General features: G+C 37.7%; 1 protein-coding gene across 1 annotated transcript in view; it reads right to left on the reverse strand.

Annotated features, from left to right (window-relative positions):
• Nucleotides 1-25388, reverse strand: part of LOC101361563 (PKHD1, fibrocystin/polyductin) — a 413510-nt gene that overhangs the window by 36946 nt on the left and 351176 nt on the right. Inside the window, exon 41 of the mRNA XM_023742674.1 lies at nucleotides 18633-18770. Within this exon, the coding sequence (XP_023598442.1) occupies nucleotides 18633-18770 (138 nt within the window). The remainder of the gene's footprint in view (nucleotides 1-18632; nucleotides 18771-25388) is intronic.

Raw genomic sequence — 25388 nt, forward strand, 5'->3', positions numbered from 1 at the left:
AGGAAGAGAATAGCATCCCGAGAGAAGGAAATATATGCTGTTGTAACATTAAAATGTAGTGCTTCTTGAATTTGTAAAAGCTGGTAAAGAGAAAGCCTAAATGCTGGACTCCTCGTTCTAACAATCAAAGAACTATGAGGTGCTCTCCAAAATGGGCTTTGTCCCAGAATTAGAGCAGCCACCTCCGAGAGAAGTCTCAGGATAATACAGTTCGTCTTTGGTTTTCCTCTTTCAAGCTGCTCCAAACTGTTGTTGTTGTTGCTGTGTGCCATTGGGTCAATTCTGACTCACAGCGAGTCCACGTGACGAAGTAGAACGCCCCATGGGGTTTCCTAGGCTGTAATGTTTATGGGAGCAGATTACCAGATTTTTCTCCCACAGAGGGGTTGGTGGTTCAAATCCAACCTTCAGTTAGCAGCTGAGCGTTTAACCATCGCTCCAAACAGTAGCAAGAGGCATTTTAAACCTGGAGTAATTTAGATAATTATAATGAGAGGAAATAATTGTTACTGCACTGCAAAGTCAGGCCAGGTGTTTTCATTACATGACCTTATTTAATTCTTACAAGACTATGATGGATATTTTAGAGGTTCTCATAAGGAAACTGAGGCAAAGAGAGGTTAAGGCATATATCGAAGATTACACAGTAGTAAGTGGTGAGGTTGAGCCTTAGGTTTAACAAGTACCATCCTAGAGCACAGAGACATGGAGGCATAAGAAGGGGAAGTTGATATTACTTAGCATAATGATGGGCAATGGAGGGGAAACAGAATATGTTCCAGATGCTAAAATCACCTGGGGAGATGGAAGAAAATAAGTTCTGGTATATGAAAGATAGCTGTTACAATGATTCGGAGAATATGGTACAAATGGATTCCATGAACTTCAAAAGATAAAAAAAGGAGGAAAGACCCTTTGATTATTTTCTTAACTGAATCTCTTTGATTGAATCAAGTATAAACCTAGGTTTACACTCAAGCCCATTCTATCAACATGACTCCCAACACCTTGTAACTAAGCCAACCCAAACTGAATTACTATTCCCTCCACTCTCTCTCCTCTGTGCAGTGAAACTCCCCACCCTTTTATATTCTTCACCTTCATCCTCCTTAATTCCTAACCAACTCACTAGTCTTGGTTCCACTGCAATTTACTTCTAAAAGCCTTCTATGATCTTGAATGAAGTGCTCCCTTTTGTGTATAAAATGTCTGTGCCCCTTGCTACATAAATCCACTTCAAGGAGCTTATCCTAAGGAAATAATACATAATATGGGCAAAGATTAATGCCCAAAGTTGTTCAGTGCAGTGTTATTTATTTATAATAGCAAACATTTGAAAACACTTTGAAATAGAAAACAACTGGAAACAAATTTGTCCATTTAGAACTCCTTTTTCTCTCCCTGGGTGGCACAAATGGTTACGTGCTGGACTACTAACCAAACGGTCAGCAGTTCAAACCCACTCAGAGGCACCTCCAAAGATAGGCCCGGCGATCAGCTTTCAAAAGGTCACAGCCTTGAAAACCCTATGGAGAAGTTCTATTCTGCACACATGGGGTCGCCATGTGGCAACTAACGTCTCCCTCTCCAATCTCCTTGACATGCTCAAGACATAAGCCACACAAGCCCTAAGCATGCCATCCTTGCCTCTGCTCTCTCTGCCTGGAACACCTTCACTCCCCTTATGTTCATGGTTAACTCTTGCTTATTTTTTAAACCCAGCTGAGGTGCCACCTGTTCTGGAAGTCCTTTTTTGTTAGTTAAGCCTGGATTCGGTGGTCCCCTACATACTATCACAGCATACAATGCTTCACCTCGTTACTTCTAACCTGTACCCCCATTGGCTATTATCTGACTGCCTCCTGCTCTAGACCAAGAGCTAACTGAGAGAAGGGATTGTGTATTGCCAGAAGAGTTCATCTGAAATATTGCATTACAGAAATGGTGCAGTAGGTAATTTTAACCAACCTTCCTACAGAAAACAATTAGATATATAAAGGAGAACCACATAATAATAAGACCCACTTCCCCAGTAAGTTTTAACAATTTTAAACATGTATGCACCTAGTACCATAGCTTCAAAATATATAAAGCAAAAATTGGCAGAACAACAAAGGTGTGTGTGTATATATATATATATATATATATATATATATATCTGTAATAAAAATTCAACACAACTGCTCATAGAACAAACAAAAAACAATAGTAAAGATATGGCAGGTTTGAATAATACAATTAGCAAACCTGACATAAAAGGCAAATAGGCATAGATGGAAAACTAGAACCACAAATAAAGAATACTCTTTTCAAGCACACACAAGGCATTTACAAAAATTGATGCCATGCTGGCCATGAAGCAGGGTTAACAAATGGAAAAGGACTAGACTCTTATGTTCTCTCACCACAGTTCAATCCAAATGTACACTGCATAATACAAAATGTTCATACTTATTTTATTAAATTAAAATAAAGATTTTCAGATAATCAAAAAGTATCATTTCCACATGTTATATGTGTGGGTGCATTATTTACATGGGCACGTCATTTACAGAAAAATACGGTAGTGTTTAATTCCCAGTGTACATTTGATTTATCTACAATGGACAGAATATTAAAATAAGTATCAAAATATAGGCTATTCACTCACATTCTTGCAAAATACATTTTTTATAAAAATCTTTTAAATTCTATACCTAAGGTTAAGCAATTGACTTCATTTCTCTAAGTCTCAGTCTCTCCATCTGTAACTTTCTACTTGGAAATACTTTTAGGCTCACATTGTTGTTGTTAGCTGCCATCTAGTCCACCCCTGACTCACGGCAACCCAACACACAGCTGAATGAAACGCTGCCTGGTCCTGCACTATCCTCATGATCAGTTGCAGATTAGACCATTGTGATCCATAAGGTTTTCATTGGTTGATTTTCAGAAATAGATCAGCAGGCCTTTCTTCCTAGCCTGTCTTAGCCTGGAAGCTCCACTGAAACCTGTTCAGCATCATAGCAAAATGCAAGCCTCCATTGACAGAGAGGTGGTGGCTGCACATGACATGTCGTGGTTGGGAATCAAACTCACGACACCCACTGAAACACCACTGCTCCCTCTTAGACTTACACAGTAGTAGTGGCAAAAATAGTACAGAGTTCCCCAGTATTCCTCCCCCAGCTTCTCCCAATGATAATGTCTTACATAACCATTCCCATTTATTTTTATTCCTTCTTTGTGTGCAACACATTTCCCACAGTATCTCTTTCATTGTGTATCTTCTCACTTTCCCTTTTAATATATCTCCTTCTGCAACCCGAATTTTCCCCTTCTCCCTCTCTTTCTCTCTCTCTTTCTTTTCCCAGTTCTTTTACTATCTCTATTTTGTCTTTCGCTATTCTGCTATCTCTATTTTTTCCTTAACTGGATATAATATAGTTTCTTTATTCATTTAATATTTAAATGTTTCGTATATTCAGTTCTCAAAATAAAAAGTGACAGAGCTGAAGGTTTAATATTTGTCGTTTTAGTTCTTGTTGCTTTGGGCAATTGATGTTTTCTCTACTGGACATGTTGGGTTTCTTCTCTCTCTAGGATGTGTAAGTGCAGATAAGGATGATCAAGATTATTAACATTAGAAGGTTTAGCTAAAATATCAGATTATTTGTTGGTGTGTTTATTTCATGAATGTGGATTGATTGAAGCTCCTCTTATGAAACTTTAACCTCAGGGACTTTTCCCAGTTCCTCATTTAATAAACTATTCACTCCCTGAAAAGTAAGCTACATTTTTGTTTGGGCATGAAAATGACTAGCCAGTCATAACATACTGTAGTATTATCCTTTCAATCGATAACAAATGTTTGTTAAGCCTCTAAAATATACAAAGTACTCTGCTGGGCTGTGAATAAAAGATGAAAAAGATCCTCGAAATCCCTGCCTCCTCAGAGTTTACAAACTAATTGAAGAAACAACAGGGTTAGTGGCTCCAGGATAACTATTCACTCAAGGCTAAGAAAGAAGAGTCCTGAATGGGGTCCATTGTGTTGACACCACTGCAGCATTGTACAGATCACCCCATGATCTGCAGCCTGAAAATAGTCTGCATTTAGCTCCCATTAACTTCCAAATCTCCTAGTTGTTGTAATCTATTATTTGGCAGAAGAGAGATGCTTTCTTGGGGCATGTGAAGGCCATGAGAATGTGCCTTGCATACCTCCTGCTGCAGGGAACCTCATGGCCAGGGCCCCAGTTGCTGTGCCTTGACCTCCCACATGCTACTACCCTACTTGTTGCCATTGAGTCAGCTCTGACCCATGGAGATTCCATGTGTGTCAGAGTAGAACTGCACTCCTTTGTCTTTTCAGTGGCTGATTTCTTGGAAGTAGATCTCCAGGTCTTTCTTCCAAGGTGATATTTTGGTTATCAGCTGAGCACATTAACCATTTGCCCCACCCTCAGACTCCTGCTACTAGCAAGAGGACACCAAGTCAAGCTTGCTCCTGGGCAATAGGACTCCTAGCTTTCCTGAACCTCCCTTAGATTAAAGGGCAGTCTAGATGTTTCCACCCGACCTTCTCACTCCCTTTTACTAGGGTCATACTTGCATTGTGTTCTGCTGGCTCTCCTAGCCTTACCCAGCTCCCTCCCTATTTCCTTTCACACTGGCTTTTCCCCTAATAAAATTCTTGCTTCCTCTAATAATATCACTTCTTGGCATCTGCTTCTCAGAGGAACCAGAATAACCCAGGGCACTTGGATCTCTCGAGAAGAAAAGTGCTAGTTGAGAAGAAGTGAAGTGTAGCGGTAAAGAGTAAGAACTGCAGAGGCAGAAAAACGTGTTTGTGGCTCTGTCTTCTGCTATGATCGGTTGTGTCATCTTGCACAAGTACGCTTACCTCTCTCTGGGCCCATTTCTTCAAGCATAAAATGGAGATAACAGTAAAGGTCACTGCACTGGAGTACTGTGATGGCTGCATTTGCTGATGCATGAAAACTGCTTAGCACATGGCAAATGCTCAATAAAGGGTGAACAGCATTATGTCCATTTAAATTTGACTGTTATTAGTTGAGATCATTGTATGGATAATGACAAATAAAAGTTACTGACCTTCTAGTTAGGGTGAACAGCATGTTAATTTAAACTCTATTACTATTAGTTGAGGTCATTGTATGGATGAGGACAAATAAAAGTTAATAACCTACTTGTCCTTTCTTTTCAAGAACTACCCACTATAGATAAATGTTACAGGTTTTAAAATATGAAATAATCAAATTTAGCAACGTTATAACCACAATTTTTTGGATTCTGTATCTTTAAATGTAGACTAAATGCCTTAAAATACTTCCTTTCTCAATACTTTACCTTTTAATTGAATATACTATTAAATAGGCAGTGTGGTGCTATGAAAAGAGCACAGTTTTGGGGCCAAAGAGTTTCTGGCTTTAAAAAAAAAAAAAAAAGATAAAATGACAAATTACTTGGAGGAAATTTTACTAGGTTTTTTCCACCCTCCGAATAGAGAATTTATCAAGGAATTTTTGGAGTGCCTACAATGTGCACGTAGGTGTAAGAGATTCAAAAGAAGCAGAAAAAAATTCAGGTACTTTAAAGAAGTTGACAACTTAGTTGGGAAAACAAAACATACAGTCAAGAAGCTGGTTATAAAAACTGGTTAAATACCACAAAAGTGTTTTTGATCAATATTTCCCAGCTGCTGTCTGTGGGCCAATTAGACAAGTGTTTATCTCTTCACACCCACTCCTTTTCCTGACCACATCCCCACCCCATTCATTCTCCTTCATTCATGCAACACATATTTACTGAGTGTTTCCCATGTGTTGGGTCTATGTTAGAGGATGGAGAAATAGCACTAAATAAGGCAGATTCAATGCCTACCTTTATTTGGCATCTAGTCTGTTGAGAAAGACACATAGTTCATTACAGATAATTTAAATAGATTATCAGTGGTATAATTTGGACTGGAAAATATGAATACATATCATTATAGTTCAGTAGAAGCTCAGAGCTGCCTCAATCATTTGTGGAAAACACAGGGAGAAATGGATTAGTTAATTTAAACTACTTCTGAGGAGGGCAAGGTTAAGAGCTGGGCATTATGCATTTCTGAGGTACCCACCTACCATGGAGAAACACACAAGATATTCACCTTTTTATTGTTATGACAGGCACAAAACCTTACTGGAAATTGCAGAGCCTCTGAAACCTTCTACTCATTTCATATGTTTCCACGTTTAAATATCAGTCAAATGTCAGGGGGGAAATGTAGTTTTTTGGGGGGATGGAAGGATTATTAGAGAAAAATAAAGCAGTTTAGTGTGGAGGGGAGAGGTAAATTAAAAACAAAAAAGCAGCACTACAGACAGGAAACCCTAGTGGCGCAGTGGTTAAAGCTGTGGCTGCTAACCACTAGGTTGGCCGTTCAAATCCCCCAGGTGCTCCCTGGAAACCCTATGGGGCAGTTCTATTCTGTCCTCATACCAACTATGAGTCGGAACAGGAATGGGACTCCATAGCAGTGGGTTTTTTTTTTTTTTTTTTGGTTTATAGACAGGAATAACAAAAGCAACCATCAAAAAGTCTCAGATTATATACAGGAGGCTATGTTACAGAATCAATGCAAAGTCAGAACACTGAGTCATGTATATTCCAGCCTCTCTTATATGTATGCTTCCAAGATGTGATTGTCCATCTGTCTTAGTCAGGATTCTCTAGAGAAATAGAACCTAGTGGCACAGTGGTTCAGTGCTCAGCTGCTAACCAGAGGTCAGTGGTTCAAACCCACCAGCCACTCCCACGGGAGAAGGATGTCACAATCTGCCTTCGTAAAGATTCCAAAAAACCAAAACCAAACCCATTGCTGTTGAGTTGATTCCAACTCATAGCAACCTCAAAGGGTTTCCAAGGCTGTAAATCTTTACGGAAGCAGACTGCTGTGTCTTTTTCCCATAAAGATTACAGCCTTGGAAACCCTATGGGGCAGGTCTACTCTGGCCCATAGGGTCACTATGAGTCGGAACAGCAATGGATGTGGTGTGGTAGAGAGAGGATAACTTTATAGGGACGTTAGGAGTGTTAAAAGAGACAAAGTGTCTAAGACAGTGCCCAGCACATAATGAGTGTTGCCAATACTAGTATCACACACACACACACACACACACACACACACACACACAGAGAGAGAGAGAGAGAAAGAGAATGATCGATTTTAAGGAATTGACTCAAGAGATTGTTGGGGGCTGGCAAGAACAAAATTTGTAAGTCAGGTGACAGGCTAGAGATTCTTGCAGTGTTATGTCCCAAAAATCCATAGGTCAGGTGACAGACGGGAGGAGTGAAGAGTGAAAAAGTTCTGACAAAATGTCTATTTATAGCCTGGAGGCAGAATATACCCTAGGGAAAACTTTTTTTTTTTTTCTGTTCTTATGGTCTTCAATTGATTGAATAAGGCCCACCCACATTCCAGAGGATAATCTGCCTTACTTAAGGTCAACTGATTTAATCACATGTCACTATTTCATAATAGCATCCAGTGTTTGACCAAACAACTGGGCACCATAGCCCAGCCAAGTTGACAAGTAAAATTAACCATCACACTATCCTAGGGAGAGAGTAAAGAGGAATAGTGAAAGGTGCTACCCCTGAGTCAGATAGCCTGGGTTCAAATCCCAGACCTACAACTTTCTAGCCATGGTACCTTAAGCAAGTTACCAAGACCCCCTTCCCTTCAGTAAAAAAGGGAGGGTAACTTTATAGGGAAGTTGGGAGTATTAAAAAAGATAAAGTGCCTAAACTAGTGCCTGACACATATTGAGTGTCATCATTACTAATATCATCATCAGCTCAAATTTAGGAGACCTCAGAGGTTTGATAAGGAGCCCACCAGTCAAACATCATGAAAGTCAGAAATGGCGTCTATGTCAACGGTATGTGGAATGACAAGTGGAGCTCAGAGTAATCCCACGATTCAGTCACATAGTTGTTTATCACTCAGCTGAACAGCATTGTGGTGGTTTTGAGAATTACATAGCTTTTATTTTTGCAAACTATTGTTTAACTTGGAGCCCTGCTGGCCACAGTGACTGTGAGCTTGGCTGCTAACTAAAAGGTTAGCAGTTCAAACCCACCAGCCACTCCCTGGAAACCTTATGGGGCAGTTGTACTCTGTCCTACGGGGTCACTATGAGTCAGAATCAACTCAACGGCAGTGGGTTTAGTTTTTTTGTTTTATTGTTTAACTTATGCTCACAATGAACACATAATTTAAGACAGAAAGCAAAAAGAAGGATGGGATGAAACATATGTTAATGAAATGCATAAAAATTCCACACACTCATTCTTAAGATGACCCTCACCATATCTGCACAATGCATTGATAGGATCAGAGATTTTATACAGTATATCAAGGTGTTACTAGTACTTAAAAGAAAAAATCTACGTTAATGGAGAAATCATGAAGCCAACTGTGTATATTCAATTTGCTGAGTTTTTTTTTCCATTTATTAGGAATAAAGCCCTCTCATGCCCAAATTGTATTATTAATAGAGAAGTTTAGAAATAATATTTTAATTAAAAAAAATATATATATATATATGCAAAAAAGAAACTAGAGCCTTTAACCGCTTAATCTTAGTTTATCATTTAGAACACACACAAACATCACTTTAAAAAAAAAAAAAGTTTTCTAAAGCCCAAATTGTAAGAATTCTAATCACTTACTCATGAAAATCATTTTAATACTGTAACACATACAACACTGTGTGTATGTATAAAGTGTAAGTCTACACTTCAATTACACATTTAGTCATGACCAAACACAACAAAATGTCATACTTGAACATATTTGTTGTCAAATCATACTTTCTTCTACAAAATTAATTCAAAGTATATTAAACTACATGAGTCATTTGTTAAATAGAAAAAAGTCAAAATTTGTTCTTGTGTATTTATTAGTGATGTTATTAAAGACTGCACCAAATGAAAATTTAAATCTCTCATAAGAAGCTTATATATAATGAATCTCTTCTCTTAAAATGATTTTGTTTTTACATGTAAAAATAATGGCATTATTACTAAATGTCTAAGAAATTTTACATGATTGTGGTAGAGGTTCATGAGTAAAAAAATAAAGCTTGGAAAACACTGATTTAAAAAATATTAAAGTAAAGCTGATTTCTGTAAATGTGTTTTAAAAAAAGCCCGTTACCATCAAGTCGATTCCAACTCATAACAAGTCTATAGGACAGAGTAGAACAGCCCCATAGGGTTTCCAAGGAGTGGCTGGTAGATTTGAGCTGCCGACCTTTTGGTTAGCAGCCAAGCTCTTAACCACAGCTCCACCAGGGCTCCTTTGTAAATGTGTTTAGTAGAGCCTAACTGAGGTTCCAACAGGACAGAAGAACCATTTCATTGCATTAGTGTTTTGCTTAAAAACATATGGATTTGAAAATAATCTGATGCTTTACTACCAAAGAACTAATATCCATCAGAAAATAAACAGATCTTTCTATGTTTAACCTCATTTTGAAATATTATTTAACTGTGGGCTGCCAGCCTTATTAGGGACTCTTTGATCAGTAAAATAGAGTTTGGTGTTTCCTGGACCTGTAAAGGATAACGCTTTTAAGCTTTGCTCTTATAGTTAAGTAAATACAATGTTTAAAAGTCACATACCTTTGAAGTTATCTTTTTATTTTATCAGAACTAGTTTGACTAGAAAAGTGTCAGTGTAAACATAAATTAATTTGTTAACTGATGATTCACGTTAGCTAATTTGCAAAGCTTCATTTATTTTGTAGGTATCTATGTACACTTATATATACACATGAATGTTTGATTTTTTGTATTATTTTCTAATCATTGTTAAACTCGGAAAAGGACATTTTAGAAATATATATGGAAAGTATATGTATATATATACACACACACATACACACACACATATACACATATTCTACTTAAAATATTATTTCTAAACAAACATCACCACACAAGATTCTTTCTGGCTGCTCAGTGGGACTGAGTATTGGGTATTGTGGCTTTAGGCTGGAGGATATGTTTTAATCTACACTTTTCTCTGGTTTACCTCCTTCTTATTACTTAATCATCCAATGAGCCTTACAGAACTGTCAGTTTGGAAGGCAATAAACTGTGTATGGATTTTTCTTCTTCTTTAGGATTGAAAAAGTCCCAATCATGGAAGCAATGAAAGAAACATCCATACACCTAGTACTTCATTTTCTGACAATCAAAGTCATGTGCTAATGATGACCTTAGGCTCCTGGCTACAAATGTGAGACAGGCTGACAAATAACTATCACTGGCCCTGCAAAACAATAAGTGACAAGTTTTAGGATAAAAACCCAAGTTCTTAGTATAATTACTGAGCAACTAGGCAGTGCACCACGTGACCTGGTTGTGGCAGGCCAAACAAACACTAAACCGCTGAGTCCCCAGGGCTACCAATGTGTAGAGCATGTTGCTGCTTACTTTATGAAGCAAATAAGGTTAAGTTTTAAAGAAACAAATTTTTTATTACTGGTTATCTTTCTGAAATTTTCCTACAAACCATTGCAAGAGTACTTTTCATTTGCAATTTCAAATGTACAAGATTAAAACACAGTCTCCATTGAGTTGAACAACTGGGTCAATAACATATTAACATCACTGATACCTAAGATAACAAGGAACACATACCAAAGCATAGAACTGATGTCTTATTCAATAGGAGACACTGATGAAAGGAATGGGTTGAAACAGCCATTCCTGGCTAAGGAAATAAAAAAATTTCAAACAATAAATCAATATTTATTGAACAGGCTTTGAGGTAGGCATTTTTTAAATCAGTATTCCTGCCCTAAGACAGCTGTAAAAATTAAAAATATTTTGAATTTGTACAAGATTACCAACTTTTTCAATGTATTTTTACACTTATTTTGTTCCTTTTATAAAGAAAAAAAATAAACACATTGTGGTCATTTATACATAAACACTATAATTCCTTCCTCACAGATACAGACATTTAAGTATAAGGAGACTGAATATATTACAAGAAAAAGGCAATGAGCTGAAAGATAGACCTAGATATGCTCATTCATTTATGTATACACTAATCAGTCACACAAACATTATTAGAAGACTACTATGCACTAGGTATGACACAGAATGTTCTGAAGAAGCCTATCATTTAATGGACAGAAGACCTTCATGAAAACATACTGTTTAATAACAATAAAATGAATGAAATAGTGATGGCATTAATGAGTAAGATGAACCAGAAGGAAGGAAACACTGAAATCTACTGAACAGAGACAGAAAAGACTTCATACATAGTAAAGGCAGCACTAGGGCAAAGTCTTGAAAGATAAGTACTTAAGGTACCTAAGACATAAGTTCTAATCCAGGTCCTGATCTTTAGTAGCTATGAGATCTTGGAACAAATCAATAATCTTTCTGGATCTCAGTTTCCTCATCTATGCAATGAGACAGATGATTCAGACAATCTCTGAGGTGTGTGATATCGCAGTTATAAATCTACCACTGCGGAACTTGCCAGATATTGTATAAGGAGTTGCTGAACTAGAATATTCACGAATGTTCTAAACAAATTTCTGTCTAGTTAAAGTCATACTCGTGAGACTATCAAAAAGTAGCATTTGGCCTCATTTGTATTCTTTAATGATTTCGAAGGCAGCACCACATATCTCAAAATCCAGCCTATACCAAGAAATTTATGTCTGTTGTTGCGTGCCACCGAGCCTATTCTGACTCATACTGACCTTATAGGACAGAGTAGAACTGCCCCATAAGGTTTCCTAAGCTGTAATCTTTATGGGAACAGATCTCCAGGCCTTTCCTCCCATGAAACTTCTGGTGGGTTCAAACCGCTGACCTTTTGGTTAGTAGCGGAGTGTTTAACCAGTACACCACCAGGGCTCCTAACTCATGTCTACTATTTACTATTCCGCAGCTACAGTGGCTACCTTTCTGCCTTACGATTATACAAAGCACATTTCCACCTGCAGACTTTTGCAGTAGCTCTTTCCTCTGTCTGAAACCCTTTTGTCCAAATTTTTGCAGAGCTTGCTCCTTCTTATCTCTATGGTCTGAGGTCACAATGCCTCTTCAGAAAGACCTCTACTAACTGTCTAACGTATAGGTGCCAACACCCAACTTGAATCTCCTTTCATCTCATACACTTACTTGGTTTCCTTCAGAGCATGCCTTGTCATCTAAACTTATCCTCTCCATTTATTTTAGTATTCCATTGTCAGTTTCCCCTGACAAAAGAATGCAAGCTCTGTGAGAGCAGGGATCACTGCTGAATAATCAAGTACCAGAAGCAATGCCTGCATTGGCATTATATGAACGACAGAGAGAAGAAAAAGGAAGGAAGAAAAAGGGAGGGAGAAAGCGAGGGAAAGCAAATCTATGAATAAATAACCTAAAAAAAACCCATTGCTGTTGAGTCTATTCCAACACATAGCAAACCTATAAGACAGAGTAGAACTACCCCATAGGGTTTCCAAGGAGCGGTTGGTGGATTTGAACTGCTGACCTTTTTGGTTAGCACCTGAGCTCTTAATCACTGTGCCACCAGGGCTCCAATCTATGAATAAAACATTGGAAAACCACCATATCAGAGGAACATTTCTCTCCTCCGTATCTACTTATGGCTCCAGTTTACCATCTAAAAAAAGTTATTCACGAAAGTAATTCTATAAAGGGTCAACTTTGATGATAACATTACTGTTAATATTGACAAGTGTTCATTTTAAAACATGGGGCTGAATACCTTCAATGATACTTGAAACTATATTAAAGCAACAAAATTTAAGTTGTTAGACAAATGGTAGTAAGGTTTATTAAAAGTTACTGCCCCAGAAGCAGTAGGTGCTGCATTTTTTATTTGTGCCACATGTAAAGAAACATTCAGTGTTAAAATGATATTTAGCAGATATTAGTTAGGAAAAAAAAATTAGAATAAGGTGGCCAATTTTCTGTGTCTACTTTCTTTGGTATCTCTGCTATATAACACACTGCTTGATCACTTCCTCTTTCTTGAAAATACCCTCTTTGTTTCAAGATTTTTTTCATTAAATCTCATTTTCTATCTACCTGTATATTGTTTCTTTCAATTATCCTTCTTGAGCTCAGATTCCCCTACCACTCTAAAAGGCTGGTGACACCCAAAATTTCCACTTTGGTCATTTTTCTTCTCTATCCACAAACCCCCTTTGGGTAACTTTATTCACACCCTTGATTTCACATTTGAGCTGATAACCTCCAAACCTATATATTTAGCACAGACCTCTCTCCTGGGCTCCTTTCTCATAAATCCATATGCCTACTAACCAAAACCCATTGCTGTCGAGTCGATTCTGACTCATAGCAACCTTATAGGACAGAGTAGAACTGCCCCATAGGGTTTCCAAGAAGCAGCTGGTGGATTCAAACTGTCGACCTTTTGGCGGGCAGCTGAGCTCTTAACCACTGTGCCACCAGGGCTCCATATGCCTACTAGATATTACTAATTACACATTTCATTGAAATCTAAGCTTAAGATATATGAGTCTATGTATTTAACAAACCATTGTATAGAACTTACTGTGTGCCAGATACCACTCAAGTATTTTAACAAATATTACCTTATTTAATTTTCATAAAACTCTATATAATAGGTACAATTATTATTCCTATTTTAGCGATAAGGAATCTGAGACAGAGCTAGCTTATGTAACTTGCCCAAAGTCACTCAACTAAATGGTGGAAATGGAATTCAGTCTTGGAATCAATACTGCCCAGATTTCCCAGCAAAACACCTAGGAGGTATTCCAAACAACTCCTCACCTCACTTCAAAATGGAAACTAAATTCTATTGATTTTTACCTTCTAGGTATTTCTGTAATTCATTCTTTCCTTTCTAACTCCAGCACCTCAATTCAATTCCTTACAATTTCTTTCCTGAAACAACTCAGTACCCTTCTTACTTTTTACTATGCCCCTAAGTCTTGCCCCTTGCAACTCATCCCCCACACTGCCAGGAGTAATATATCTAAAACCAAATCTAATCGTGTTGCTTCCAGCTTAAAACTATGCAGTAGTTACCCACTGCCTTCATGATAAAATTGAAACTCCTTAGCATGGCATATAAGGCCAAGCAGCCTCATCTGCCACCACCATTCCTACAATCCAGAGATACTCATTCTTTACAATTTACCGAAGGTATAGTTTACAAATATGTGCCTTTTCAAATCACTTCCTTATCCTAAGTCCCCTCCAGGTTGAAAGAGGTGACTCTTCCAATTATGATTTTACTTGTTTTTCTCCATGATTTTATAGGGACACCTTTTGAAAGCTAGGGCACGTGACTTCTTTTTCTGTACATCCAGCATCTCCCATGGCACTTGGCACATGGTAGACACTGAGTAAATTCATGATGAATGAAAGAACGGACACACAAGTGAAATGCTTTAAGCTCATCTCAAGTGTTTTGTCAGACTAATACGATAACCACTGAACAAAGAGTGAAATTGAGTTTGGCATTTGTGATGCAGCTGTAGCCCTCTAAGCAAAGCTTTGATCATGAACTTCCCTTTTAATTGCAGCCTTCTATGATTCTACTCAAAGTCAATTGACACCTTTTGCCAGCACCAGTTGCCTCAGAAGCAGAACCACCAAGAAATGTAATTCCAGAATATTGGGAGTTGGATCAAATGGCATCAGATATACGCTGGCAGCTCTCTATGCCAATGTCCACATCTATTAAGTTTGTTTACTAACCAGTCTCATTATCTATTTCATGTTGGAATTTCTTTAGGGTGTGGTAGAATTGGACAGATGGGTTGAAAGTCTTCCTTCAGGCATAGTACACACAAAATTGGGCAGATGGGCTCCAATAAGCAACCTCTAGGCCTGGAACACATGGACAAAGGAGGGATAAAAAGAATACACCATTGTCTAGTAACGGGTAAAAATAGCATAGAGAACAGACAAATTTAAAACTAAGATTTTAAACGCATAAAGCAAAACAGCATCACTTCCCTTCAAAGGTACAGATTTTCAGGCAACAACTTTTATATTATAGTAATAAAAGACCTCAGAAACCTAAAAATAACTTACCAAAAAAAAGACCAATCTTAGCAATAGGAGATGTCAAAGTTTTCTAGTAATAAGAGATAGGCCTTGGTCTCAGTTAATATTTCTATGAGTTAATTGGAAGAGGATCCTATAGAATATTAAATAAATGGGCAAATGATATTAATCTGAGAAGAAAGGATTGATGTTCAAAAGCATTTCCCCGGGGTCAAAAGATGGATTGAAATCATAAAATGAAGAGATAAATAAAAAGTATTGCACTTAGCTCCCCCTAAAACCCAAGAGAAAAAAAATAAAAAGCCCTACACAAGCGTATGATGTAGATAGGTATTTGAGCAGTACATATAAAAAAGATCAGGAATTAGAGACAACAACATAGTTGAAGGCCCAAAAGCATGAAATAGCTGGGAAAAAAAAAAAGTAGTTTAAACACAGTTTAACCTGTGTTAATAGAAGAATCATATCTGCTGTGGCAGTGGGATGCTAACTACACTGGAGAGCTTCTATTCATATCTCCATTTCCAGGTTCCACACTTCTCCATCCAGTGGAGTGCTGCAGGAGACTCCTTACCTGTACACACTGCATCAATGAGCTCTAACTTCCATCTGGGTTTGGCCAAATGGGACACAAGCAGGAGGCAGGAGGGAGGAAAGAGAGTGAGGTCAGGGTATTTATAACCATAAGACCTTCCTTGGACCTCTAGCTGGTTGAGTCCCTCTAGAAAAGGTCATGGCCCTGCCTGGCAACCAATTCCACATATTCTTCTCTACCTCTACATTCCAGGTATGACTCTCTTTTCTTGTTCCTTTAGGGAAGGGGTGGTAAGTATACTTTGCTATCAATAGCTCCATCCCACCTGGATTTTTGTAAATAGCCCCTTTATTAAAATATCCTCAAATTATCCAATTCTGTATAACATTTATTTCCTGCATCTATTTCCTTGGCTGATAAACTAACATTTATTGAATACTGACTATATGCCAAGACCTGTGCCAAACACTTGGTATGAGCTGTTGCATTTAAAGTTTTCAACATCCCTCTAAAGTAGTTCTATTGTTGCCCCACAAACTTTGCAGATGAGGAAATGCAGGTTCCCAGAGATTGACTTAAGGTCAAACAACAAGTAGATGGCCAAGCTGGATGTGATCCCAAGCCATCTGACTTACAGCCCATGCTGTTAACCTCTATCCTCATCTCATTCTGTTCTGAATAGTTCAGGTCCCATCTGGAAATAGTTCTTTTACCCTGTCTTCATACTTTCAGAGGAATTAAACAAAACAGAGGTGTGGTTAGAGGCAATGCCAGGAAGAGTGAGGGGTCCTTGCATCTCTGAGAAATATAGAGGGGGTGCAAATCTGTAAAATCTTCCTGGATAGCAATTTGGAAAAATGTATCAAGAACCATAAAAAAGGCTCTTTTCCTTAGGCCCAGTAATTTCACTTATAAAAGTCAATCCTAAGTAAATAATTAGAGATATGAATAATGCTAGGAAGTTTATTGCAGAGTGAGTTATAAGAACAAAATCTGAAATAACCTATTCTGTTGTTCAGCAATAGAAAAATAGTTAAATAAATTATGTATATGTATATACGTATGTTCTTATATATGTTATGGAGTATTAAAGCTATTAAAACTATGTCTTTAAAGATATGAGTTAGAGAAATTCTCACAATGTTAATATAGGATCAAAAGAGGTTATCAAACTGTATATTCTACATTTTAAAGTATCTGTGTTCATGTATGCCTGTATGTGTAGTACAAAACAAATTTTAAGATAAAACGACAAAATATTAACTATGTTTTATCTTTATGTTCTGAGAATATGTATGATCGCTTAACTTCTTTCGTATAACGTTCTATTTGCTTTCCTGTATTTTCAAGTTTTGTATAAAAATGAACAAACAAAAAAACAGCCCATTGCCATCAAGCCAATTCCGACTCATAACAACCCTATATAGTAGGCTGGAAAAATAAATATTATTTTAAAACATCAATAATAACTATGAGCCGTGGTTAAATAATAGGAACCACACAACCTAGAAAAGGGAAGTTTCAAGAAAATGTGAATGAAGAGCTATGGAAGGGAAGGGGGTTTGATACTTGTCCTGTAAGACTCAAGTGGCAGAACGTGAACCCACAATAATTAGAGGAAGACAGACTTTGGCTTAATACAAGGATACGAATCCTAATAGAATTTCAAATAATGGGAATAGGTTGCCTTGAAAGGTTTTATTATTTTTTTTCTCTCACTGGAAGTATGCAAGAAGAGGCTGGATGATGATTTTTCAGGAATTTTCTTACTGTGATATAAAGTTTGGACAGGTAGTTATGCCTAGAATTCTCTCCCACCAGAGATTCTAAAATTTGGGTGCTACTAATAATGATATCTGGATATTTCCTTACCATTAGAGATTTATTTCTTTGAGAAAGGTTTTAAGAAAGGATTCTGGGCATCCTCTTTTAGTCTTCTTGTTGTGGCAAAGTAGAATGCCTTACCAAGTTCAAAACTAGCTCCTTTGAGGACAGGGTACATATCCTGTCAGCATTACATCCTTATTGCCTAGAACAGTTCCATGTATATAGCCTACCTAAAACAATTCTTTTTTTTTTTTTTAATTTAAGGAAGCCAGTGTACCAGAGCCAGTTAATGCACTACCCCACCTATCCACCCCACCTATCCCTGAGTCTCGGTAAATGTCCCAATTTCCAGCTGGACGAGCCTCATCTCCTAGCATCCACTGAATCTCTGACCCCTCCACTAGCTGCCCAGGGAGACAGGGAACACAACAAAAAAAGATAGGGAAGTTAATGGCTTTAGGGTAGACTTGGACCAAGAAAGACAGATCAGACGGATCTGTAGGTGAATTGCTTGTCTTTCTCCCATACCTTCTTCCCCATATTTTCCCAAGATGCAATGGTTCTATAACTCTTCTCCCAAGGCATCTCACATAACCAGCAACCACCATGTTTTCTTGAGAAGCTGTGGCTACCTTGCTTCCCTGCCTTTTCTCCTTCATTTTTCTTTCTCTCTCTGGCTTCTCTGGATTATTTGTCCCAATAAAGTACTGGCACATAAGCTTTCCTGCAGGGCCTGTTTCCCAAGGTAGGGCTTTAAGACAGCAATTGAAATTTCATTGTAAGTTTGTTGATCACAGGATATCCAAGTCAACATGTATTCAATGATTCTCCTGAGAGAGTGAGCCACAGGTAAATCTTGATATAGAGAACAAGAGGGAGAATCGATCTGTAGCCCAGAGGTGGCAGAGTCTTGGAATGAGCAGTAGCATGAAGACCCTAGGGCTCAAAACATGGTTTGATGACAATAGTCTGATGATATGGTATGATGACAGATGGGCAAGAGAATGACCAGTAAAAGCCAACTCTGCCCACATCTAAAGCTTGCCTAGGGAAAGCTTTAGTAGTAAACTCACTCCTTGCTTTAGCCCTCCCTAAGCCCCATTAAACAACCCAGAACCCTTTCTCACAGAGCTTAATTCCCATTATACTCAATCCTTATCTTACTCACCAACTTTCAGCTCCCCGCCTGCAATGACCATGCATGCCACGCTCAGAACGTTGCTTCTGTCCACAGGGAATTCTAAAGTCCCTTTTACATAGAGGCCTTCGAGAAGGGGAAGATCTGTATCCACAAGGACAGTCCTGTCTGAAGAAGAAAAAGAAATTGCTCAGATGTGTAACCTAAACAAGAACTACCTTGTGCTCCCAGTGATTTATTCTGAGGTTTTCCAGGCAATTCAGGAGATGTCTTAGTTGCTACCTATGCCAGGATAGGCGTAGCAACTGGAAGAACAAACAATCTGCCAAAGGCTAGGCCTTAATAAAAAGACAGAAATAAAAAAGAACCATGATTAATACATTCTGCTATTGCTTAACATGCCAAACGTTATAGACAAAAGGTACTTACTTATGACCCAAACAAATGTTCTAAACCTACTTCAGTGCAAACACACAGATAAGCTCCCTTGTCTTTGCCCCTGTCCCTTTACTTTTCTCTAGTTTCAGAGAGGCAGTTTCAGTAGATATGACCTTGGCCTCTGAAGTGAAACCCAGCTCTGCCACTTACTAGCTGTGTGGGACAACAATACTTTCCTGTGTCTCAGTTACCTCATTTGTAAAATGGACAAGAATAAAAAATACCTACTTTATTCATAGAGTTTTTTGTGAGGTTACATGAGTCAATACATCTACAGTGCTTAAACAGCGCCAGTAAGACGTTCCCAATTCTCCACTTCCCGCTGTATTAGGCAAAGGGCCTGATAACTGCTCAATAAATATTGGTTATTATAATTATTTGCACTGTTGTCCATTAGCTTGGCATGCATACAGAGCTCATCAAGCAACTTGAAACCACTATTCTTCATCTCCTCTTTCATAAAAGCAGTTTCCAAATAACATCAGAAGAAATAATCATGGATTTTGACTGAAGGTAACAATAGAGTAATACATGAATAATAAGTTCTCTTTCAAAACACAGTAAATATTTCATGTATGCAAAGCATTAAGTGTTATTTTTCTGAAGCTTATGAGTAATTCAACATGAATTAAAGATATCAAATAAATGTTTCTGTTTAAAAACCAAGTACCATAATCCATAATCTCTAGCACATGCGAAAAAATTTCTTTTTACATGCAAAAATTTTTAAGAATTCTTTTTTAAAACATAATTCTATTTTGCATTCCAGGAAACAACGCAGGTTTTAAGGACCTGCTCAAGCAAATTAACTTTTCATGACTTGTTTTGTCTAGCCTCTGCCTACTTCCCTAGCTACAAGACAGGCCATACCTTCCTGTGGAGGAGACAGTGTGGTTATAAACCAAACCCTTTCCCACTTCCTCCTGGGTTCAGTTAGACTACATTTCCCAGCCTCCCTTGCAGTTAGATGAAATCATATGACTGAGTTGTGGCCAACAAAGTGTAGGCAGAATTGAAGTATGACATCTCCAGTTCTGGTCCATAAATTCTCCTGCATATTCTCTCTTGTTCCCCCTGTTTATTATGGGTTGGATGTAGAACAGCAGTTCTCAAAGTGTGTCATGGTCCAGTAGCATCAGCATCACCCACTCATCCATCAATGCCTAATCCCTCCACTGGCCCCACCACACCCGCTTTGGAAACAGCTCCAATGACACCTTGCACAAACTTACATCAGAGCACTACAAGGCACTGTTGTAATTATGTCTTTCTCTCCCACTGTTACTTCCTTAAAGGAAGAGACTATTCACGATCTTCTTTTAAATCCTCAGTGCTTACTGTAATGCCTAAGATAAAAACGTTAAATACATGTTGCCTAGATCTGTTGAGTTTAGTCCCCCACATATCTTAAATTCAAAAGTTCATAAGTGACTGTACAAAGTGAATGATTAGGTTAAACAGATATAAATACAGATAATTGCTTTAATCCCATCTCTGGCACTTTTCAAAACATTCAAGCAGGAGACTGGAATATCTAGAGAATGTTCTAGGCTTAGCATATATTTTATGGACTTTTGATTTTAAGATAACTTCAAAGGCAGGATAAAAATTATTTAAAGCAAACACCTTTAAAAATAAGAGTTCTATACAAGTGGCCTTTATCTAGTCTAACTAAACCTACTAACGTCTGGTTATTGAGTCTGATTATACAAAACAAAACAATTAATTAATTTAATAAATGCTTTCTCTCATCCACAAAGTACTCACTAAAAAAAAAAAAATTAAAATCTCGTTTGAGCATACTTCTCAGTTAAAATATGACATTACACAAAATGTTATAATTTCCCTTATGATCTTTAACACATAACTTTCTTAGAAGAAATGTTTCCTTTAATTGCTCTGCCCACTCCAAATACACCAACAAATCTCCCATGAATCACAAATAGCCTATTGTAGACTCCATGAGGACAGGGACCCTAACTGCCATCCTCACTTTTTTTTTTTTTTTTTTTGCTCAGCACTTAGAACAATACCTAGCACATAGTAGGTGCTGAACAAAGAACACTAAACAATACACACACACACACAAGTAAAATCTAATAACTATCAGAGAAAAGTATGGGATGAAGACAAGAGTAGAAGTTTTGCTCTTATTTCTAGTAAATTTTGTCTCAAACTTTTCACTTTCAGCTTTCCTGGATCCATCTATCCATCTTCTTTACTCTTTTCCTTCCCTGTGATATGCCAAATCTTGGCAGGTGATGGTAATTCGAAGATGAGTAAGATATGCTTCCCACCATTAGATGAAGACAATATAAACACATAAATATTGTATGATATATTTGTAATAATGATATACTCTTTCATTATAGGGAAGTTGACTCTTTCTTCATTCCCAGCTACATCAAATTGGAAAGTTTATCAATGTGCCTATTCTAACAAAATTCTGCTGAAATATAAATATATGCCTTATAAATATTTTTATAAAGGAATTCTTCTTGTATCACAATAATATTCAGTGGTTACAGCTATAGTTCCTAGTAACGCAACAGAAAAAATTCACCCCAATGTGGCCTCCAGAGCAGACCAGCTGCAGGCCCAGACAGACCAATCCTCAGCCATATGACAGCCTGCAGAGACTTTTTCTCCTTTCCAGGTGAGGAAAGTTGGGATCAACATGCCACATTCTCTAGAAGTAACATTCTTCCTATGAAATTGCTCAAGACATTTCAGAGTAATCACTTAGAAGTAGTTACTTGTACAACCTATTTAATAAACATAAATGATGGACCACCTCTAAATTAGCTGTGATCCAATGCTTGCCACTTTGCCTTGACTTGACCACAGCTACTCCATCCTACTCTGTTGGTGACCAATCTATCCTACTTGAGAGAATGAGCACTGGCATATGGAAGGAACCATCTGGAATTTCTGTTGCTCAATAGGAGGCTGATGGGAGAGCTGATCTGGAAAGAGACTCCAAAAAGAATTAATGAGTTCCAGATGTAATTAAAGACTGCCATTCCCCCCAAAGGGGCTCAGGACTAGCCACAGGGTGGTGAATCTTGATTCCGAATTACACCCTCTTACAACTTGTCCATCCATCAAGCACTAAACAGCTACCATCTTTATGTTAGCATCTTTTACAAAGTGTTTTTGTTTTTTTTTTTTTTTCTGAAAGGGTGGTATTTTGACAATTAGAAGGATCAATATTCAGAAATAATATCTGGAAAGTTAACATTTAGGAGAAATCACGTGAATTTCCTTGTGCACCAGTACAACAACAATAACAAAAAAAAGGCTTTAGTCTTCCGTAAACATATGAGCAGCCCTCAAGACCATAAAGGAAGAGCCAAACTGAAAGATAACTCTGGCAGAGGGCAAAGGCTTCTTTTATACCAGGAATAATTTGAATACCATAGTTACAAAGCATTGCATATAATTTCAACACCAAGTTTAAATTCACTTTTTTTTTTTTTCCCCAGCAAAGTCAGGGAATCAAGGTCACTATTGTGTAGCATTCCAAGGGCCTGACACTTGTCTAAATCCTATTGAAATGAGATCAAGGACAAAGGGCACAGATCCTGGGAATAATGATGAGGTCACATGAACAGGCATAATTTAGGGCAGGCAGCTCCATAGCTTGTATGGCATTCACTGTATCAGGCCCCATAACTTAGGTGGGGAAGACAGTTTCCACTACAACCCTGCTATTGTAGGGAACACAGCCTACAACAACTTTGGACATAGCTCTGACTTCTGAGAAAGAGTAATGGCATGCAAAGGCAGAGCAAGACATACCAGGACTATTTGCAGGCTCATTATTTTCTGGTACCTTCTATAATTAATGGGTTTGCTTCTACATTTAGTCTTAGCCCCAATATTTTCTTAAAAACATGTGAACCAAAGGAAAAATAAATTTTAATACCATTTGAATGACTATTAAATGACCTAATTTTCCTTTATAAAAAGAGAAGAGTATTTTTTCACTCAAACATGACTACTTTAAAAACTTTAAATAAATATTTGAAACAATGATTGGTGGTATTTTCTTTCCTTTGCAGTATTGTTTAACTTTCAGAGATTCTAACAATTTATCTGAATATTCTAGCTACCATAATTTATGAGGATGGCTGATACATCCAAGAAAAGTACTCCAAAAATAGATTAAAAGCTGTCATACATAAATAGCTCATGGGGTAAAGGTTAACATGACTGAAAATTAGTGCAAGTAGACTAATTTACTGAGATGCTGGTATGAGATTCTCAAGAGTTATAGAAAAGCTGAACAAAGAAGAGCTAGAAGATAAGGATGCATTCTTTCTATAACTAAACTCTTTTCAAAGAGCTGCTAACTTTATAGCCTTCCGTTTTCATCGAATCCACAGAGGTGGCTTCCTTATTCTCCTCTGCTTATCTTTTTTATTTTTTTAATGGGTCTTAAAAACAGGAAGAAGAGGCAGTTTTCAAAGTGCCCAAAGGCACATTATTTAAGACTGAAAGCCAGATTCATACACCTTAAGGAAAAAGTAGCTGCCTGCCCGGGGCGGGGTGGGGAGTAGATGAGGAAAGAGGGAGGGAGAGTAACAGAGGACAGAGATAGCTATGTGTGTATTTGTGTATTTGTGTGTGTGTGTGTGTGTGTGTGTGTGTGTGTGAAGAGAAAGGGATATACAGAGAGACAGACAGTAGAGAAGGGAGGAGAGAGGAGGAAAACAACTGTTCCTTTTCACCTTATGGAGAAGAGGCCAATTTAAATTTTGGATAATAAATCCCCACTGCACTCCCTACATACAGACTCTCTGTTTCACACATAGAAACACATAATTCCCATAGCTGAATCAACATTTTAAATTATGATATTTTAATTGATCAATAAAATGTTTAACATACAGTGTTTATCTCTTGCTCTAGTCGATACCATCTGTTCTTCAAAATTATTTTGAATCCATTTAATAGGAAGGTTTTTAAGTAAAATTACCAACTGTATCAGATCCATCCTCTGCATCCCAAACTCTGAAAGGAAAATACCAGAAGGTGCTGCTGTTTTCATAAAAATAGAAATGAATCTCTGCCTTCTCTCATCCCAGGCGTCCTTTGTTTATTTTTAATCTAGATAAGGTGTTACGCTGCTGTTTTCTCCATAAGGTCTCGAAAAATTCAGAGGCGCAGACTTGATGTAGCCATTCGAACCATGGTTTATAGACCTTTGATTGCTCAAATGGTTCAAGTCTAAAAAAAAAAAAAAGTCTGGGATTTCTAGTTAAAACGAACTGGATAACTGGCTGTATCTAAATACAGTGTATCCATAGAAGACTTATAAGTGAAGAGTATACATTTTGATAAATCTGAATCATTCTTAAATAGAGATCAGTTAAATACTTCAACATGGGTGAACCTTGGCATTATGCTAAGTGAAAGAAGCCAGTCTCAAAGGACCATTGCATGATTCCATTTATATAAAATGTCCAGGATAGGCAAATCTATAGAGACAGTAGATTAGTAGTTGTCTACAGCTGGGGGATGGGGACAGAGAATTGGGGAGTTACAGCTAAGGGGTGCAGGTTTCTTTCTGGGATAATAAAAACGTTCTAAAATTGATTGTGGTGATGATTGCACAACTCTGTGAATATACTACAAGTCTTTGAATTGTATACTTTATATGGGTGAATTGTATAGTATGTGAATTATAACTCAATAAATATGCTAAAAATTGAAATACCTTATGTACTAATATGGAATAATCTTCAAATTATATCTTTTAAAACAAAATGCAACACAGTATATAGTATGTTATCATTTGTAAAAGGAAGGGAATAAGACTATTGTCAGGGATTGAATTGTGCCCCCCCGCCCAAATGTGTGTCAGCTTGGTTAGGCCATGATTCAAGGGATCTCCTACCACCAAGAAAGAAGAGCCAGGAGTAGAGTGTGTCCTTTGGACTCAGGGTCCCTGTGCTGAGAAGCTCCTAGATCACAGAAAGATTCATGACAAGGACCTTCCCCCAGAGCTGATGGAGAAAGAAAGTCTTCCCTTGGAGCTGGCACCCTGAATTCAGACTTCTAGCCTCCTAAACTTTGAGAAATAAATTTCTGTTTGTTAAAGCCATCCACTTGTGGTATTTCTGTCATAGCAGTACTAGATAACTAGGACAGAATTTTGTATTGGGAGTGGGGTGCTGCTCTAACAGATACCTACAATGTGGAAGTGGTTTTGGAATTGAGTAATGGGTTAAGGTGCCTGACAATAAAAGCCTAGATTTCCTTGAAGAGACTGTTGGTGGAATTATGGACATCAAAAGTAATTTTGGTGAGGGCTCAGAAGGAAATGAGGAGAGCTGTAACACC

The sequence above is a fragment of the Trichechus manatus genome, unplaced genomic scaffold (genome assembly GCF_000243295.1).
Source record: "Trichechus manatus latirostris isolate Lorelei unplaced genomic scaffold, TriManLat1.0 scaffold00215, whole genome shotgun sequence".
Classification (NCBI taxonomy): domain Eukaryota; kingdom Metazoa; phylum Chordata; class Mammalia; order Sirenia; family Trichechidae; genus Trichechus; species Trichechus manatus.